This window comes from Megachile rotundata, chromosome 15 (assembly GCF_050947335.1).
Source record: "Megachile rotundata isolate GNS110a chromosome 15, iyMegRotu1, whole genome shotgun sequence".
Taxonomy (NCBI): Eukaryota; Metazoa; Arthropoda; class Insecta; order Hymenoptera; family Megachilidae; genus Megachile; species Megachile rotundata.
The window spans coordinates 11812338-11833800 of NC_134997.1; the positions used below are offsets into that span (position 1 = coordinate 11812338).

The 21463-nt window shown below is 31.3% G+C and overlaps 1 protein-coding gene across 19 annotated transcripts; it reads left to right on the forward strand.

Annotated features, from left to right (window-relative positions):
* The first annotated feature begins 7295 nt into the window (after positions 1-7295).
* Positions 7296-21170, forward strand: hppy (MAP4K3-like protein hppy). Of its 19 annotated transcripts, none has more exons than XR_013040720.1 (22): positions 7298-7579; positions 7654-7711; positions 7936-8091; positions 8205-8437; positions 8520-8783; positions 8862-9057; positions 9138-9238; positions 9320-9387; positions 9803-9886; positions 10748-10786; positions 11568-11621; positions 12275-12342; positions 12572-12718; positions 12884-13059; positions 13128-13332; positions 13404-13587; positions 13652-13929; positions 14001-14084; positions 14153-14245; positions 14312-14438; positions 14518-14733; positions 18919-21170. XR_013040720.1 is itself a non-coding variant. In XM_076540671.1 (21 exons), the coding sequence occupies exons 1-21, from the start codon at positions 7466-7468 to the stop codon at positions 14615-14617; spliced, it is 2823 nt and encodes a 940-aa protein (XP_076396786.1). In that variant the 5' UTR covers positions 7297-7465; the 3' UTR covers positions 14618-21170. The 19 variants fall into 19 exon arrangements, 17 of the variants coding, with proteins under 17 accessions (XP_076396793.1, XP_076396786.1, XP_076396794.1 ...); XR_013040719.1 differs by having other exon boundaries at positions 18940-21170; XM_076540671.1 differs by having other exon boundaries at positions 7297-7579; positions 9138-9232; positions 14518-21170.
* Positions 21171-21463: the final 293 nt, after the last annotated feature.

Below are 21463 nucleotides of genomic sequence, written 5' to 3' on the forward strand. Positions count from 1 at the left end.
TATCATGCATTATTAGATTAATTCATTTTATGCGTACGATTAAGTCGATCTTCGAATCTGGCGGTAAATACGAATATTTGGCGCCAAAACAAATTTTCAAAACTCAATATTATTTCATATATTATTAACTACACAGATTCTACACCAATTCAACAAAAATTCTTTTGTTCTAAAACCTTTCCACTACAAACACTTCCATCAAATAAAACTTGCGAAACATTTTCACAAAATTACGTCCAGTTCAAAATTATGTCAAGTTCAAACAAGTGAATGTACTTTATTATAAAGGTAGACACAAAGTTTATAGTTATTCACAGGCATCGTTCGAAGCAAGCATCGATCTTGCTGTCGAAGAACATAACACGGAATGAGCTGTTGTGAAATTCGAAAGAAACTCCGCGAACGAGGAACTCTCGTGGCGCCGCTATCGGTGATTCATCGAAACGCGTTCTCATCCCCCACGAACTTTTTCAAAATTTTATGAACGACTACTGAATAGATCGCGTTTAAACTATCTTATATCACGCAGAGCACTTTCATTATTATTTGTAATAAAGTCTTGACATAATTTCATGTTCTAGTGTAATTTAACTCTTTGTATTTTTATGAGTATCGTGACGCACCCTTGACGCACTCTTATTATTTTGAGGAGGCTCTTGACACACTCTTATTATTTTGACAGGTCTTATGACGCACCCTTGACGCACTCTTAATATTTTGACGAGTCTCTTGACGCACCTTTGACGCACTCTTACTATTTTGAAGTTTTATGACGCACTCGTGACGCACTCTTAATATTTTGACGAGTGTCTTGACGCACCTGTGACGCACTCTTATTATTTTGAAGTATTGTGACGCACTCTTACTATTTTAACGAGTTTCTTGATATACTTGTGACGCACCCGTGACGCACTCTTACTATTTTGACGAGTTTTTTTATGTACTCATGACGCACCCGTGACGCACTCTTACTATTTTGACGAGTTTTTTTATGTACTCATGACGCACCCGTGACGCACCCTATTTTGACGAATCTCGAGACGCACCTGTGACGCACTCTTGCTATTTTGACGAGTCTCGTGACGAGTACTGTGACGCATCCATGACGCACTCTTACTATTATGACGCAGTCGTGACGCACCCGTGACGCACTCCAAAATTAATACCAAATCGACATACCTTTTTTCTTTGTCTGTTTTAATATCGTTTAGTTCTGACTTGACAAATAAATGGTTACATTTCGTGCAATATTTTCTCTCGTAATTTAAACTGCGCTCCCTTAACAAACCGGAAACACTTCGCAACGTCGTTCAAATTCCGTACTTCGTCTCGAACCGGGTACGAAGCAGTTTTGTTTGATCGAAACGAAACAAATTGATTACGAAGAGGAAAAGAGAAACGAGGAAAGAAAACAGATAGAGATAAAACGAAGTTATCTAGGACGTCGGAGCACAATGCTAGAAGTACATAGTGGAACTGAGCCGGAGTTAAAGCCAGAACGTTCACCGAAGTGGAAGCGGAAGACGGGCCCCAAACGCGGACCCACGCGTGCGTATCCAACCCTGTCTCCTCTGCTGCTATCCTTATTATTCGAGCGTGTTATCATTATGCCATGCTACGGCGAGCTTAGCCGCCCATTTGTTCCATATATTCTCCATTTCGCGGTTAGCGGCAGAGAACCACCGTCGCACCCTCGACCCCTACTTGCTTAGAGAGAAAGCAGACAGTGTAGGCTTTACACTGTAGGGACATGTGTGGAGTTATGTTTGGGGAGGGGTTAGGTAGATGTGATTTTTGTGGAGGGTGGAATGTTTCTGGATAGTGGAAATTCTCAAGGTTTTTTCTTTGTGAGAGGTTCAATTTTAATTGCTTTAATTTTGGTTTTCAGTTATTTGGTTTGTAAATTGTTTAAGTTGGGAATTGTACTATTTCTGAATTTTTTGAGGTTTAGAGTATTGAATTATTGAATTCTCCAAATGCTGAATTACCTAATTCCACAATTTTTCAATTGCTAAATTTCCTAATTTCCAAATTGTTCAATTCCTAAGTTCTCCAATTCCCAAATTGCCCGATTCTCAAATTGTCCGATTCCCAAATTCTCCAATTCCCACATTGTCCGATTCCCAAATTCTCCAATTCCCAAATTGTCCGACTCCCACGTTGTCCAATTCCCACATTGTCCGCTTCCCAAATTGTCCCATTCCCAAATTCTCCAATTCCCAAATTGTCCGATTCCCAAATTGTCCTATTCCCAAATTCTCCAATTCCCACATTGTCCGATTCCCAAATTCTCCAATTCCCAAATTGTCCGACTCCCACGTTGTCCAATTCCCACATTGTCCGATTCCCAAATTGTCCCATTCCCAAATTCTCCAATTCCCAAATTGTCCGATTCCCAAATTGTCCGATTCCCAAATTGTCCTATTCCCAAATTCTCCAATTCCCAAATTGTCCGATTCCCACGTTGTCCAATTCCCACATTGTCCGATTCCCACATTGTCCAATTCCCACATTGTCCGATTTCCAAATTCTCCAATTTCTCAATTGTCCAATTCCTTAATTCTCCAATTCCAAAATTGCCTAATTCCTAAATTCCCAAATTGTCCGCTTCCCACATTGTCCAATTCTCCAACTCCCCAATTCCTAACTCTCCAAATTAAAAATTTCTGAACAACCCAACAAAAAAAATTCTTCATATGAAAAGTATTATATTTGTCATATGGAAGGTCACCCTCCACAAAAATACGACACTGTACGTTCGAACACGTTGAACTACTAGCAGATGCTCCCGATAAAGAAAACGACACGCAATGACAATTTATTACAGCCATCTGCATACTGCTTTCCAACTTCACCCTCACCAATCTTAATGGAAAAGCTGTAATAATATAACCTGTAATTTTTAACTGTGGAATTAATATCTTATGTTACATTTGGCACACTTCTGACTTCATGGGCTATTGACTTTTCTTGTAGAAAGGAATAAGTAAGTTAAACTCGAAAAAGTAAGGCAGTCTAACGTAAAAAATAGGTAACTTGAAACTTAAAGTTAAAAAACAAGTCACTCAAACGTAAAGAAGTAAGAAATTTAAAACTTGAACTTAAAAAACAAATCACTCAAATCTAAAAAAGTAATAAACTTGAAACTTGAACTTAAAAAACAAATCATGAAAACTTAAAAAATAAGAGAGTTGAAACTTAAACCCAAAAAGATAAGAAACTTCAAACTTGAACTCTAAAAATTGAGAACCTTGAAACTTAAACCTAAGAAATATAAAACTTAAATCTTAAAAAGTAAAGTTTCAATGCATGTTATCATATATCACATAAATATAGGAACATTTATTTAATTTTGCTATTTACCTACATTTGCCTAATTTCATCTATTTACCTACACTTACCTAAATTTACTTTTGATTTTCTCAGGTTCCAGTCGCCATTTTGTAGTGCAGTGATTTAAACGACGGCATTAGCCAGCGGAATTTTCACTTACAGTGTAATTTGTACGTAATAACGGAGCTAAGAGGTAGCACTGACTCACGTCGTTGATAAATTGATGTTTTAATGAAAAGGAAAGGTATTCTTAAGTAGCGATGAATCGCTTCACCGTTAAACTACGAGTTAACGACTGCGCTAATGACCGATAATAGATTCACTTTGTTCTTCATTTTATCGGCATAGCAACGGTATGAAATCACGATAGATATTTACTTGGAAGTGTGACTTTCATTTTGGGTTTTAATGTATTTGTTTTAATGTTAATTTTCTGTGTTACAGGTGTGGATGACAAGTGCAAAGGAAGATGGAAAAGGGATCAGAAAGGGGTCAAAAGGAAGATGGAAAAGTGATCAGAAAGTAGTCAAAAAGAAAATGGAACACACTGAAGATGGAGAAGTTGTATGAAATTGTATGAAAGTTGAGATTGTGTGATATTGACTGTGTTAATAATTTCTGATATGTTGTATGTTTGTTAATCGTTTATATATTATTGTTACATAGACACATTGTAAGAATAGCATTGTAACTTCAATCTAAGCATACAGAGGTTACAATGCTGTTCATAAATAAGCGCCAATTTATTAATTGTTGTAAGAACAGCATTGTAACTTCAATCTAAGCATACAAAAGTTACAATGCTGTTCATAAATAAGTGCCAATTTATAAATTGTTGTAAGAACAGCATTATAACTTCAATTTAAGCATACAGAAGTTACAATGCTGTTCATAAATAAGCGCCAATTTATAAATTGTTGTAAGAACAGCATTGTAACTTCAATCTAAGCATACAAAAGTTACAATGCTGTTCATAAATAAGTGCTAATTTATAAATTATTGTAAGAACAGCATTGTAACTTCAATCTAAGCATACAAAAGTTACAATGCTGTTCATAAATAAGCGCCAATTTATAAATTGTACATTTATATATTAATGTATTAATTTATTGTTAATTATATTTAAGCTTGAGTTGAACATAACTTACAAAATATTGTTTGTATGATAGCATTAATAGCGAAACTAATGTAAATTGCGTTTTATATTGTTTGTAAGATAGCATTAATAGCGAAACTAATGTAAGTTGCGTTTTATATTATAAATTAAGTAATGTAGCTATAAGTTAAGTTAAGTTACTCGATGTATGACAAAGGAAAATAATAAAGAAAAGAAAACGAAAATCAACTGCGTATTTATTTATAAAAAACCATAGACCAGTCCCACTCCCATATGACGTCATATAGAAAAATTAGTAACAGCAAGATTAGTAATAAATTTCCAAGAGGCAGTTTTGAATGAGTCAAAATTCAATCACATTTTTCGATTTTGAATTTCGGTATCAGGAGAACATAATTAGCGAGGAGGTGGCACAAAAATCTCTCGTGTGACGTCACTAAGTTTTGAAAATCGGTATCAGGAGAACATAAGTTGCAAGGAGGTGGCACAAAGGTCTCTCGAATTTTATTTTTTCCCAGTTTTGAAATTTGGTATCAGGAGAATATAACTTGCCAGGAGGTGGCACAAAAATTTTTCCAGTGCCATTACCAGGTTTTGAAATTTGGTATCAGGAGAACATAACTTGCCAGGAGGTGGCACAAAAATTTTTCCAGCAGCCTTACCAGGTTTTGAAATTTGGTATCAGGAGAACATAAGTTACAAGGAGGTGGCACAAAGGTCTCTCGAATTTTATTTTTTCCCAGTTTTGAAATTTGGTATCAGGAGAATATAACTTGCCAGGAGGTGGCACAAAAATTTTTCCAGTGCCATTACCAGGTTTTGAAATTTGGTATCAGGAGAATATAACTTGGCAGGAGGTGGCACAAAATTTTTCCAATGCCATTACCAGGTTTTAAAATTTGGTATCAGGAGAACATAACTTGCCAGGAGGTGGCACAAAAATTTTTCCAGCAGCGTCACCAGGTTTTGAAATTTGGTATCAGGAGAACATAAGTTACAAGGAGGTGGCACAAAGGTCTCTCGAATTTTATTTTTTCCCAGTTTTGAAATTTGGTATCAGGAGAACATAACTTGCTAGGAGGTGGCACAAAATTTTTTCCAGCAGCGTTACCAGGTTTTGAAATTTTGTATCAGGAGGACATAACTTGTAAGGAGGTGGCACAAAATTTTTTCCAGTGCCATTACCAGGTTTTGAAATTTGGTATCAGGAGAACATAACTAACGAGGAGGTGGCACAAAAATTTTTACAGCAGCGTTACCAGGTTTTGAAATTTGGTATCAGGAGAATATAACTTGCTAGGAGGTGGCACAAAAATTTTTCCAGTGCCATTACCAGATTTTGAAATTTGGTATCAGGAGAACATAACTTGGCAGGAGGTGGCACAAAATTTTTTCCAATGCCATTACCAGGTTTTGAAATTTGGTATCAGGAGAATATAACTTGCCAGGAGGTGGCACAAAAATTTTTGCAGTGCCATTACCAGGTTTTGAAATTTGGTATCAGGAGAACATAATGAACAAGGAGGTGGCACAAAAATTTTTCCAGCAGCCTTACCAGGTTTTGAAATTTGGTATCAGGAGAACATGAGTTAGAAAGAGGTGGCAGAAAGGTCTCTCGAATTTTATTTTTTCCCAGTTTTGAAATTTGGTATCAGGAGAGCATAACGAACGAGGAGGTGGCACAATAGTATTTCGAATCTTTTTTTCTTTTTTCATTTTTGATATTTTGTATCAGGAGAACATAACATGTGAGGAGGTGGCATAAAGTTTCACTTTTGAATTTCGACACAGTGCTTTTTTTATACTTTTTATGGAAGCGTAATAGGAATTCTAGGATAGTTTGTGGGTTCTTAAATAAATACATCATTTCTATCTTTTACTTGATATTTATTCAAACTTCTCAAAATACATATACAATTCATGACATACAATATGTGTGTGTGTGTGTGTGTGTGTGTGTATAGTTATAATACAATATTATGTTATAATATATAGTAATCTTATAAACTAAATATTTTATAAAGGTGCTTATACTAATTTTAATGTTATAATAAATTAAATTATAATAAATTAAATAAATAAAATGAATTTTAATTGAATTTTTATAAATGAACATGTGGCGCCATCTCTCCTGCGAACGGGGTGAACTACAAGGTTTTGGAACTGCTGCTTCGTTAGTTTCAACGTACTGCCGCTAGATGGCGCCATTAGTTCCCTTAAAAAAGAAAAAAATTCAATTAATATTAATTTTATTCATTAATGTGCTCTAAATTTATTACATATTTAATAATATTGGGTCCGAAGATGTGAATTATGTATTTAAAACAGTTCGCAAACTATAATGTAACTCGTCGGTAACATAAGATATGAAAAATTACCGACCGAAATGTGTAGGTAAACTATTGACACGCTGTCACTTACCGACCGCAATATGCAGGTATATTATCGTCAGTTGACACGATGATAACTTACCGACCGAAGCGCGTAGATAACTTACCGACAGTTGCCCCGCTGTTAACTTACCGACCGCAGTGTCGATAACATATCAATCGCAATATTATGTAAATTTACCGATAAGTTACCAAATAAAAGTTGCCAATAACACACAGTTCATAATATAGTGCGTATATCATTCTATCTCTCCTATCATAAACTCTCCTAACTTAAAATACTAAGTCATTAAAATACCGAGTGCATATTTCTCCTAATAACTTAGCATTTCACCACTACAGTACTACAACGTTTCTCCCAGTCGATAACCACTTCTGTGCTTCAACTTTATTCCTTTTATAGGTCCTCTCTGTATTTCATTGCAAGAGGGTAATCGATTGATCGATATATCGCAGTACCGCTTACCCTGTCGTGACTAACCTCAGAGCTGTTGTGAACAATGGCGACGTTTCGAGGAAAGTGACATTCTAACGAACAAATGTGTTTTTACACTTTAACGTTAATCTTCTTTTGTAGATATTAATTACACTTGTTAGGTGTTAGATCGACGAGAATCTGTGTTTTATGATGGCTTTGAACGCTAATGCACTATCCAGTGACATAAGCCGAAGAAACCCTCAGGATGAGTACGAGCTCATTCAAAGAATAGGTAGTGGAACGTACGGAGATGTTTACAAGGTTTGTATTCGTCATTTTTGCCTTTCTGTTGTCGTTCGCATTGGGTCTATATGCTGCTCAATTTATTTTCGCAGGCCAAAAGACTTTCCATGAATGACCTCGCTGCGATTAAGGTTATCAAGTTGGAACCAGGTGAGCAATTACAATTTCTTGCTTATCTTTATGAACATATGATTTTTCAGTAGTACACGATTTTGCAAGAATGTAATTGGTACAAGTATTCTTGACACCGATGGAACGATTTTAATATTCAAATGATTCAAACCTTTAACTTTTAATATTAATTATAGCTTTCTAAACTGTGATCATGTATTGTTTGCAATGTTTCATTTGTTTTTTTATTTGAAATGTTTTAGGAGATGATTTTGCAATTATTCAGCAGGAAATTTTAATGATGAAAGATTGTAGACATCCTAACATAATTGCGTATTATGGAAGTTATTTAAGAAGGGATAAATTATGGATATGTATGGAATATTGTGGAGGTGGTTCCTTGCAAGATATATATCACAGTACGTTTCACTTTCTAACTCATGCGTAACATTTTTCTAGTAATTTATATTCGGTAAAGGAGTTGGCTTTTTTTGAAGATATTTGTGATTTTAAAATATTAATCGTGTTACAGTAACTGGACCATTAACAGAGATACAAATAGCATATATGTGTAGAGAGACTCTTCTAGGATTGGCTTATTTACATAGCATGGGAAAAATGCATCGTGATATTAAAGGTGCCAATATATTATTAACTGAAGCTGGTGATGTCAAATTGGCTGATTTTGGAGTGTCTGCGCAAATTACTGCAACTATTAATAAAAGAAAGAGTTTTATTGGTACTCCTTACTGGATGGCACCTGAGGTATCTTGAATTTCTGGGGTGTCAATGTATATTTAAAATTATACTTGATAAGACGGATAAAAAATTAGTGTTTCGTTTGTAGGTTGCAGCTGTAGAAAGAAAGGGCGGTTACAATCAACTTTGTGATATTTGGGCATGTGGGATCACTGCAATAGAGTTAGCTGAATTACAACCACCTATGTTTGATTTACATCCGATGCGTGCACTTTTTCTTATGTCAAAATCTGGCTTCAAACCGCCAACGTTAAAAGATCGCGATAAATGGAGCCCAACGTTTCATAATTTTGTTAAAGTTGCTCTCACCAAAAATCCTAAAAAACGACCAACAGCCGAAAAATTACTGCAGGTTTTTACCATTCATTTTCGTACTTGTTACAGTGAATTAATACAACTATGAAAGTTCCAATAAAAACTTTCATTTCAGCACGCATTTTTTCAAGGAGAAATGAGCAAACGTTTAGCCTTGGAGTTGTTGCAAAAGGTATCAAACCCTAGTCATATGTTTACTGATTTAGAAGCCGATGAAGATGGAGCTGTACCCAATGTACCACAAAGGATAGCCTCACGTCATACTGCAAGACCTAGACCAAAAAGTCCTATACCGCAATTAGATAGTGATGGTAAATGATGTATTTGTTTAGAATGAAATATCAACTATGGTAGCCTTCAAAGATTGGATATAAATTTTAATTGATTTCAGATCAGATTAATATTGATGGGACATTACAAAGAGACATAATATCACCATCAGTAGATACTAACCCAGCTTGGGATATTATGGATATCATGAATAATGTAAAGGTGATTTATATTTTTTAAATAATATTTTCTGTAAACTTATGTTTTAAAAAATAATCAATATTGTTTTTACATAAAATTTAGGGCGTTCATAATTGTGATGTTCATCCAGATTGTGGTATTGGTACTGCATTTGAAGATGTACAGGAAAAGTAAGTACATTTAAAATAAAATTATTTATTTTATAATGCGATATGCAATGAATATACACAATGTGGGGGTGGCTTTAAGATCCTTCCACTAATATGGTAATTACTGTTTTGTTATATGTACATTTAATGCAATGAATATGTACATTGATGCAAAGTATAAAACAGAACAGTAATTTTTTCTTACATTTATTAAGCTGCATATGGCACGTCTGCTTCTGCTTTGTAAATATTGTTCTAATTAACAATGATACAATAGCGAATGGCATTTTTACACAAAAAATGAAGTATATTAATGGTATGACATGATAGTATAAGTTAAATACTTCAAGTGTGATGCTAATTTAAATTTAATACAGTTCATGTGTCTTTCAATATTGTTTTTTCAAAGACATGATATAGTTTATTTTTGTATTAGTCCTCTCGGCGCTAACGTTACAACAGATAGTAGAGAATCACGTCGAAGCAAAACAGGCACAGAAATATTTCATATGAGTTTAAGGTAATTCGTATAAGACAAGTGATTTGGTGTGAAAATAATTACCCAATCTTAAACTTTACTTGGAAATTTAACGTTAATATTCAAATGTTTATTAATGAAACTGTAACAAAGATGCAATAATTTTTTTACTATTTAAAATAATGCATATATTATAAGCAATTCTAGTTTTTCAAGCAAGCTTTTGAAGCGTGTTTTAAGATTCATATACTCGTGACTAAAAATTATTTTAGGTATGGATGAATTAATTTTGTAATTATATTTGTAGATTTTTTTCATTTGCATGCACTTGATTTTAATAAGCACATTAATAACTTTATTCATATCATGCAAATAAATGATACTCTTGTTAAAGTGCTGATATGAATTGTGCATGATAGTAACTAGTATAAGTATTATAAATATTGCATGCCTAAAATGAAAGTTCAGAAAGGTCTTATATGTTCATTGCTTCTATTATGTAAGTATTGTTATTACATTTGATTGTCATGTAAAGATCTTTTTGACTTCTTGTATTTGTTTATCACGATTGACACTCACAATGTCTTATAATTAATTTTTTTCCAATATATTGCACATTCTAGTAAATAACAAGAGTCACTGTGAATATATTGATAATATTTTATTAAATATTTTTATGTACCATATATTTGGATGTGCCATATATTCTGCTGTGTTTAATTTAGAAGAGATATTTTATATTTAAATAATACTTAACATCCTGAAATAGCAGGGTACTTTGAAACAGTTACTTTCTCTCATATGTATTACGTCTAATCCTTATTCAAATTGCACAATTCATTTTAATTCTCATAGCTTTAATTTCTCTGATCAGTTTGTAATTTTAATAATTTCTCCCAACAGGAGTCTATTGCAGTACATTGATGAGGAGTTGTTGCTAAGGTATTGGCAGGTAACCCTTTTCCCTTGCACCTTGCACCTTGCACTTATACGTATCTCCTAATACCCTGTATTAAGCTGTTTAGTTTCAATCGCAGCTTCATACTAATCCATTTATCTAACTTCCCATCTTCATTATCTCTTGTGTCGCATTTAAAACCGTTTAAGTTACTTAAACAGCTTTGTAAAATTTATTTCTCTCATTTTTCCTATTATACATTTCTTTATTTGTATATCTTATAACACTTACAACATGCATGAGTTTTTGAGGTATGTATGTAAATAACTCATACTTAAATTTCAAAACATTTGATTTTCTTAATGTTGTTCATTGCATGTGAATTTATTAGAAGATAAATCAAACAACTGCAAGCCATATTGGTGGTGGAAGTTCATTTTTCTATTACAGATGTTTAATAAATTATGTTTAAACTATGTTAAACTAAGTTCTTATAGGGTGATGTTGATAGAAAATCAGGAATAATAAAAGGAAGCAAAGTGTCTAATGTTTACTAGACTGAGAATTTACATTAATGCACTAATCACAAGTAATTATATGTATTGTGATTAATGATATGTCTAGTAGAATGTAAAGTACAAGAGTATAATAATTTTTTCTTGGAAAAATAAATTATCCACATAATATTCCAAAGCACATGTGAATCGCCTTGTACATACAATTTGTATGAAAATTCATTTGTAATATAAATCATCAATTTAATTGGGTCAATGACAAAAATGTGTGATTGTTTTATAGTATATGATTATAGTTTCATGTGTGCAGGGGGAATGCAATGTCAATGGTTGGTGGTCATTGTGACCAGCTATATTCCCTGCAGTAAGTAAATGATAAAGTATAATAGTAGACTGCCTCATCTTTTGGTTGTAGATTCAATTCAGTTATTCTTTTGTTACTTTTGTTTGAAAGTGACAACTGCCTCTTAAAATAATTTGTTTTGATAACAAGTGTTGAGTCCGCTTTAAGTAATTTTTATGAAGAATTCTAATTATACAACAATATGTTTTAGTTATTAACAGTTATCCAAGGTGGTATAGAATAATAAATTAACATAAAAATCTACTTTTTTTTTACATCCTACAATTTTTAGATACTGCATACACAAGGTATTGACAGTGTATGTAAAATCAAATAGTTTAAAACCAACTTATTCTTGAGAGTAATACTATTCTGAAATCTTCCTGCAAAACTTCTGTTGGTAAATACTGTATTAATGTATTCAGTCTTTTAACACTTCTTGCTTAAATATTTTATTTTTCCGGTGCAGCACTCTAACATATTGTTCCTTCTCTTTTATAAGGCTGTTTTATTTCAGTTCTTGGCTAATTGATATTAATAATATTTTTCAATTTATTTCCTAGAGAGTACCTATGAGTTACTAACATTTACTTTCATACATTAATTGTTCTAATACCCAGTTTTTTATGTGTACTTTATATATTAATATTTGCTGACACATTTCTTTTTTCTAGAGCAACGCTCCCTCTTGGAGAATCATCAAATGATTGTGAAGTGCATTGTCCGTACTATAACATGTCAGGTAAGAATAAATTCTTATATTACATTAATTTAGCACATAAAGAAGTGATCTACACACTTGTAATAATTGGTTGATTAATCTTTCAAAACTAAAATTAAATCAGTAATAGTTAAGAGCTGTTTAAGTAGTTAAGGTACATGAAAGTAGTTTGATGATTTAACTAATCTAAAGACTCTAAACGGTTTGGGTGAATTGAAGCTGTAGTATAAAAAGTAGATTCGGTACATAGGATCTCAAGCAAGTCCCAGGCGTCACAGCTCTGTGGACGAGTTGTATGGTTTGGTGAGCAGTACCCAGTCTTTAGCCGCTGTCAATGGACAACGTCAACGGTCTCTGTCGGACAGTTGTCCTAGAGATGAATCCCCACAGTCTAATGGTAGGAGCACCATTGATTTAAACTCCTATTTTTGACTCTAATACTTTAAAACCAATTCCTAATAACTGTAATGATTGAATGCAAATAACAAATAGCCTTCATTCCATAATTTCAAATTTAATTTTGTGGCTAAACATTTTTGAAGAAAGGAACTTTTTTTTTTAGGTCAGAATGAAACACCAAGCGATGGAGATAGAGAAAGTATGAGTCCAGATTTGTTGTCTGATACTCCACCTGTTCCTCCAAGAAGAAGGGACAGAAAGCGCCACACACCACCCAGACCTATCAGCAATGGACTGCCACCCACACCCAAAGTTCACATGGGTGCATGTTTTTCAAAAGTCAGTGTACTTCATATTGATTCTGTGTTTATTATTTTTACAGAATTAATAGAAAGATGTTTATTTAGGTATTCAATGGATGTCCATTGAGAATACATTGTACTGCGAGCTGGATTCATCCAGACACAAGAGATCAGCATCTACTAATTGCAGCAGAAGAAGGAATTTATAACTTAAACCTAAACGAACTTCATGAAACTGCAATTGATCAATTGTATCCAAGACGTACAATATGGATGTACGTCATTAAGGATGTGCTTATGTCTTTATCTGGTAAAATATTTTTATGAAGTTGCATTTTTACATTTTTATTGTACATATAAAACTGAGTAAACAACTTTTAGGAAAAACCCCTCAGTTATATAGGCATGATTTATTAGCCATGCAAAGCAAACAAAGCCATAGGTTTTCATTGCACATGAACAAAATACCTGAGAGATTAGTACCTAGGAAGTTTGCTCTTACCACTAAAGTCCCAGATACAAAGGGCTGTACTAAATGTTGCGTTGGTAGAAATCCATACAATGGGTAAGTAAATAAATCTTACTATAATAATTATATTACATTGGATATAACATTTTATATGTTACAGGTATAAATATCTCTGTGGTGCCATGCCGACGGGAATATTTTTAATGCAGTGGTACGATCCACTTAATAAATTTATGCTTTTGAAACATTTCGATTGCATACTACCGACGCCATTAAATGTATTCGAAATTATTATCACGCCGGAAATGGAATATCCAATGGTGTGTGTATCTGTAAAGCAACCATATCAGCAGAACAAATTAAAATTGGATTTAATAAACATGAATTCAGGAGCAAGTTGGTTTCACAGCGACGAACTGGAAGATATGGATGGTTCAGGTTCTTATAACTAGATAGCATACATTTCATAAATTTTATTATCTTATTTAAATTATGATTAACTTTTACAGCCACTGTGATACCAAGAAGAGAAAACCTTCATGTTATTAATGTTACACAACTAGAGAAAAATGCAATATTAGTGTGTTATGATAGTAAGTGTTATACATTTAATCTACAGCTAAATTAGTATTCGTTATGATTTACTATTTCTGTTTCACAGATGTAGTAAAAGTAGTCACGTTACAAGGAAGACCGAGGTCAAGCAGAAAGCACATGTCAGAATTACACTTTAACTTTCAAATTGAATCAATCAGTAAGTTAATCAATTATTTATATCACTAATGTTGAGACTAGTTTACTAGCAATAATTTCTTTTTAGTCTGTTTACCAGATAGCGTACTAGCATTCCACAAGCATGGTATGCAAGGTAGAAGTTTTAAAAATGGCGAAGTCACGCAAGAAATCAGTGATCCAAGTAGAACGTACAGATTACTTGGATCTGATAAGTATGTATTTAAGGTTATGTTGGAAACATTTGTAATTTATTTACAAAATAATTAACAAGAAAATATTTTGTCCCTAAAGAGTTGTGATGCTGGAGAGCCATTTGGTTCAATCAGGCACACTATCCGAATCTGAAGGAGCGGACTTGTACATACTTGCTGGGCACGAAGCCAGTTACTAAGTTTATCTTCCAACTATAAATTGTGCAGACATATTGTGTCGCAAGTGAATTGTGATTTCCAATGACTGCGTGTAAAGTAAAAATGTGACTGTACTGAGAGGCAGTGGTTGATGTTGGTAAGAGAATAGTTAATTATCCTGTTTTAAAGTGCATTCAAATGAAATCGATTACCGATGTACTTTAGTGCACACATACATACACACACATCATTCGTCACTGTTCTCCATATAGTCAATGCTGCATAGACTGGTTATTTACCGATAACTTTTTAACGAAGACAAATTTAGGATTAGTGATCTTCGAGGATTTAAGGAAAGATCACGAAAGGGGATTATTGAGAAGAAGTATGATATATTTCAAATATGTAAATTTGCCCTTATGCCTGACAAAATAAAGCTTATACTGATCGGATTCTTCTCTCAAGAATGGTTTAATATTAAATTGCAAGCGTAAAATTTATATTCTCTTGGTATCCGTTGTAATAAGTGTCTAGCTAGACGTGAAGCTTGATTAAAAGGATTGAAAAATTGAATAAATTTTAAACTCATTTTAGAATACATTCTGATTCGTCTCATTATACATAAACAATGTTTACTTGTAGATATACGAGCACTTATATTTTTAGAATGGTTTTTAGATTGTACGATAACACAAAATATCTCTACATCCTGATCGTAAATTAATTACATCGTCGTAAGCTTCTTATCTTTGTACACTTCTAATAAGATATTGGCCAAAGGTAGTTTAAGTAGATTTAATATATTTGAACATTACATAGCAACAAAGACAACGATTCAGATACAAATTAGTTACCGAATATATAAAAGCAATGATACTTATTAAATGTCAGTCCTAAATATATATATTTTTCCTGAGAAAAAGAAGGGGTAGAATTAAATTGAAAGGTGTGAATTCAATGCAGTATATATTGTATGTTTTTGTATAAGTTTTACTTTGGTAGGCATTGGGCTTTTGCATAAAAGTTATTTTAATAAGACATTGCGTTCATCAGTGTCTCTAATTTTGGACGATTGTACTATAAATATACAGTATAAATTGCAAAGTAGTTTATGATGGCAATCATAAATTATTTATTTTAAGAAATATGTACGGAAAAGCTTAATAGTTATCATTCAATTCTTATAATATTCAAAACGATATTTTTTACTAAATATGTAAATTGTTTTAATTATGAGATTCAGGACGTTTTAAGTTATCTAAGTAATTATCAAGTTTATGAATGGTGATTGGAGTTAAAAAAAAGGGAATTAAGGGCAGAACAATATTCCACCCATTTATTTAGCTTATTGTAGGAATATTACGCCTATAACGGGTATATTATATGAATTTAAAGTTCAAAACTATATGTCTATATATTTGGAAACAAATTTATTTCCATAAGTAAAATATAAATATTTATATAATTAGTATTTTCTGAAAAGATAACGAAATTAAATGCATTTTTGTGTGATTGGTTTTTAAGACTGGGAGAAATATTTCTCATTTGCGAAAGACTTTCTTAATACATGAACGATGTATTCAGGGGGAAGAGTGCTGGATGAAATAGAATTTAAGGAACAATTTTTTATGCAAAAATTACATTGCATATTTACTTTTGCTTAGAAATTAATTTTCCTTTAATAATTGAGATTTTTTCTTTTATTAAATTAGGTTCATAATTACCGTGTGATATTTATATCTTTTACCTGGGTAACTAAAATAGAAACACAATATAGCCTACATTATTTAATTAAAAAAAACGTTTTGCAATTCAATTTTTTACTTGTGTTAAAAGTGATATATATAATTTAGTAATACTCATTTCACAATTTTTTTCACAGTATTGTATCTACAATAAGTAAAAAGATAAACGAATATGCAGTTTCTGCAATAAAAAAGAAAAAATTATGAAAAGTAGTATAAAAGACAAATTAGTATTTAATCGTTAGTTTAGAAATGTATTAAATTAAGTTTAGATATCACTTTCAAAATTTAAGAAGACCGCATAAAATATGTCAATGTTTTATCTTTTTTTTAATCTTATGTTTGTGCAGAAATAATTCTACAAAATTATTTGCAATTTTTATTATAAGTTCAGGTCAACAAAAAAAGTAAAAACAGTAATCAGACATTAGCAAAATTAGTATTAAAATTACTAAATAGGTCTAACACTGTTTCTGTCTAAAGAGAAACACTTGAAATTTCAAGTTAATAATTAAGATATGAAAAAAGACAAAAATAAAGATATTTCTTTTAGAACAATGAACATATATTTTAGCATTAGCATCGATTAAATTAATGCTATCTAAATTTAACGTAATTCGACTAGGAATACTAATGAAGCATAGATTGCTTGATAGTATTCGTAAGCTCAAAATGCAGTTATTATGTTAAAGTAAATTAAATTTTGATTTGTTAGTTTAGAATTTTTAGATTTTACAATTAAGTAATGTTCTAGCACTTTTCCATCCATTATCAATACATTGATATTTCACAAGTTAAAGTGATTGCTTTACCATAGCAGGGGTGAAATGTAAGTTGAACTAGGAAGGATTGACAAAGTAAAATTATCTTGGAAATGTTGAAATATTTTGGTATTTTATATGAAAAAAATTTGCTGTGTATATAGAAAGTAGATTATTAAAGAAAGTATTATGCTATTAAAGATTTACTATAATAACAATATATTATAGTAAATAGTATTTGACTGCTTATCGCTTATGATATTAGTGCATTATGATGAACAATTATGTTAATAACATGGTGTGTTTACAGTGGAAACATAAGTGGTATAATATACACTTCTACATGTGTTCAATAACAATTTTTATCATAAGTTTATTTTCTTACATTCCAATATTTGAATTGAATAGTTGTAATTTTTTAATATGAAACATTTAACATTTTTGCAAATATTTTTCTTTTATTCTTTCAATTTTAGAAGTTAAATAACTTCAAAACACTAATATCTTTTAAGTAATTTTAAATAAAGCCTCTAAGACATGTATTTGTACCACTTATGTGCAAGATTTAACATTGAACATAACATTGTAAAATGCAACAAAATTGTGTAGCGAAAGGATATTTTATGCTAACAATTTATTATGAAATTGAAATTATTGTGTTCAAAATATGTCCAAGATAGTTCACTTTACCATTTTAAATATCACTCTTGTCTCGTGCATAAATTTTCAATATCATTTTTATATACTCATTCCTAATACACAAAAATGTCTAGGATATACCTTGTTCATTCATTATGCACGTGCATATAAGCTGCACAAAGTGATAATTGATTGCATGAAGTCTAATAATTTACAAGCATGTATTTGTTACATATTAAATGTAGTTGTACATTTGAATATTGAATTGATAGAAATTTTCAAAGTATCTGCAATATTAGTAAGTTTTTTAAGATAATATACACAGAGAACAGGTTTAAAGACAAGAGAGATGTTTTATCAGGGAATATGATTAAATAGGTCCATGTTGCAATGCATTTACATCTATTCGTGTCAGCAATTTAGTATACTATTACAATCAATGCCTGAGCAATCAAATACGAAGTATTTAATCAAAGACAGCTTGTTTGAGAATTTAATTAAAATGTTATTTTTGAAAATTAGTGTGTCTTGTAAAAGAAGTATATAAAGCAATGTCTTCCCCGTATCTGCTATTAAGCATATACTAATAGGAGATGTTGAATGCTTGCTGAGACAGCATTTGAAAATGAATGTATTACTGTTTAAATTTTCCTTGTTACTTTCATAATTCTAGTATTGATATTGTTTAACTTTTGTCTGTTTTCCAACATTTTAAGAACATGATTTTTGTTAAACAATATTTTAATGAATAGTTAGTATCTCCCTCAATTTTGAACGAAGTTAAAGATACTTATGTTTTGTAAGTTTTGAAAATAATTTAGGAAGAAATGTATAGTGGTGTGATATAAGATTATTAGACCCAATGAAAGATGAAAATTCTATATAACATGCTTTTTAAGCAGTATAAAGATATATTTGCATTCGTAATGTAGCCAGGAAAGAAATTTGTTTAGGTGAACATAAATAACTTACTGTGAATCATGCACATTAATAAATTATAATATTCCATCTCATACAATATTAAATATAAATTTCAGTTAATAAGTCAATTAAGTTAATAATTTGCACAAGTTTTTTTCATTAAATTAAAAGTATTTAATTCCTGGATATATTACTGATTTTCTCACATGTTCTTACATAAAACACTTATAATGTTTCATAAAGCATTCATACAGCAGAGTTGAACGCTTCTTTCAGTGATGTTATAAATAATTACAGTGCAACGTTACCTGGCAAATTTTTGTATTATTGTAATGACAATAATTTCATTCATGGTATCGGATATACATCTTAAAAAGTATTTAAATATATATTGGCTAAATCCAAAGGAAGAATACTTACAAATGACAACAGCTGAAATAAAAAAGTATGGGAAGAAGAAAACAAAGAATAATTATATGTATACTGTATCACAGACCAATTATTAGAAGACAAAATTTAGTAGAGAAACACCAGGAACTCAGAAACATTTTACATGCAGATTTTACATATCCATACTCTAATTATGACCACAAAATTTTAAATATACCTCTGAGAGTGTTTCGTTGAATGTAGTGCATAGCTGAAAATACTTAATTTTTATTGTATCTTCATGTATATGTATAGTGTGTGAATTGAACTGTCAGTATATGAGATTTAAAGTAATAATTGCATAAATAAAGTTTATATTTATATACATTGACAATTTCAATGCAAGTAAGCAATATTTTTAATGCCTCACACAATAATTATATATTGTGATCAAACACAGTGAACACAAATTAGAATAATAATTTCATATTTTTTATGTTACAAACTTTACATATTATATTTTAAAAATAACAATATCTTATTTAATTCACACACATACACAAAATGTAGATTCCCATAGTGTAGGACAAATAGTACAGCGATAACATGTACCTGTCCGTATTGACCAGATCAGTGGCTTTGCCCTTACAAATGAAAACTATAAAATTTGTCTGATAAAATTATAGGATTATGTTCATAAAATTATAAAAGACAAATTTGTTTATTATCGTGTTTTAAATTTATTAAAAGATAAAGGTATGAATAATTTAAATGGAAAAGTAAAAGAAGGAAATGGTGTTCTTTTTAAAATAAAATTCAGTAATGAACAGATTTGTTTCTTGTAAGAATGAATTCCTATAATATTCAATTATCATTTGTTTCTATTTAATCCTGAAAGTGACTATAATGAAACTGTTGTATCAAGTTGTTTTTATTTTCTGTCTTACATAGAATTAATCAATGAAACGGGTAATATTATTGTTTGTCTTTTGGAAACAACAGAGTCGCTTTCAGGATTTTCCACAGGTGCTGTTTGATTATTGTTAAATCAAAATCAACCGATTCGACGTTTTTATTCAGCTATGTATTATGTTTTTTGTTTTAATGAAAGTGTACGCGTGTGCGTAAAAACAGAATATTTTAAGAGACAAGATCATATTGTAAAAATGATGAAGCGATTTAGAGAGAATGAGACAAAGAGATACGAAAAACAGAGAGATATATATATATTAAGTATAAATATATATATTATATATTTAATAAAAATTCTTCGAGGGAGGACAGCGAATGTAAGTTCAAAGAAAATTAGCGTGAATAATCGCAACGGGGAAACTATAAAGATTGTCAATATGTTAATAGTGCGTTATTAACCAAAGCTTTAGCTGCGAATAGAAACGACGATTTAACTATTCTTGCAAGTGGAACCACTGAAAGAGCATACCGTTGTCGTAAAGATGAATTGTAGGTTTAAAGAGTTTCTTGACTAGGTGTTGTAAAGAAAAGAATAATAACAACATATTTCTTGTTGTGCATAATAGAGTTCACAGAAGGCAACTGTAGTTATACGAATGATCTACGACCAATTAATCATCATATTGACCCACAGCGATGAAAAATAAATCAAATTGTTTGTTTCGCAGTAAATATGATGATGTCATTGCAGATCATTTATGATTGAGAACAAATGTAGCGTAGAGCAAAATGTATGTAACATTTTGTACAAAAATGGACCAGTTGCTTTGCGTTATGTTTTGTATAATAGACTTCTGTCGTACAACACCTGTCACAGAAACTCAGTAAACAAGATATGAACCTTAATTTATTCTCTATATTTAATATTCGTAATCGAAACTAATGATTAATCAGAAGATTCCTTCTGATTAGAGGGCAGACTCTAATTCAAGATAATACTATGATTAAGTGTATCATATAGTTACTACGATTGTATATAATGTGTATAATGAATGATCCTTTTTTTTTAGTTTTACGAGCTTCTCACCTTTAGTCATTTTTTGTTTCATTTTCTTTTATATACATACAGTATTGCGTAGTTAACTTATGAACAATGTATATCATTTACTCTTGTATCTGTAAACACGACTAGCTGAAAACCTCTTGTAAATAGACATTTCTCTTAATAAAAAACCTACCTGAAGTAATATTTGGATCTACCTTTGGATATTAACCCTCCGGATGTACCCTTGGATCCTTTCTATACATTTCATAATAATACATGGTGTAAAAGGTACAGATAACAATTTGTTTGTAACATTTTTATCGAATGAAAGAAATTACAAAAATGAATATTGACAATAATTAAGTTGATTTATTGCAATGAAACTGTGTTAGCATAATTGCAAATAAATCAGCCACTCATTTTCTATCATGAGGTGATTATTGTCTAAGTAACATTAAATATATCGCGTTCGTTTAATATAATTAAACAAAAATA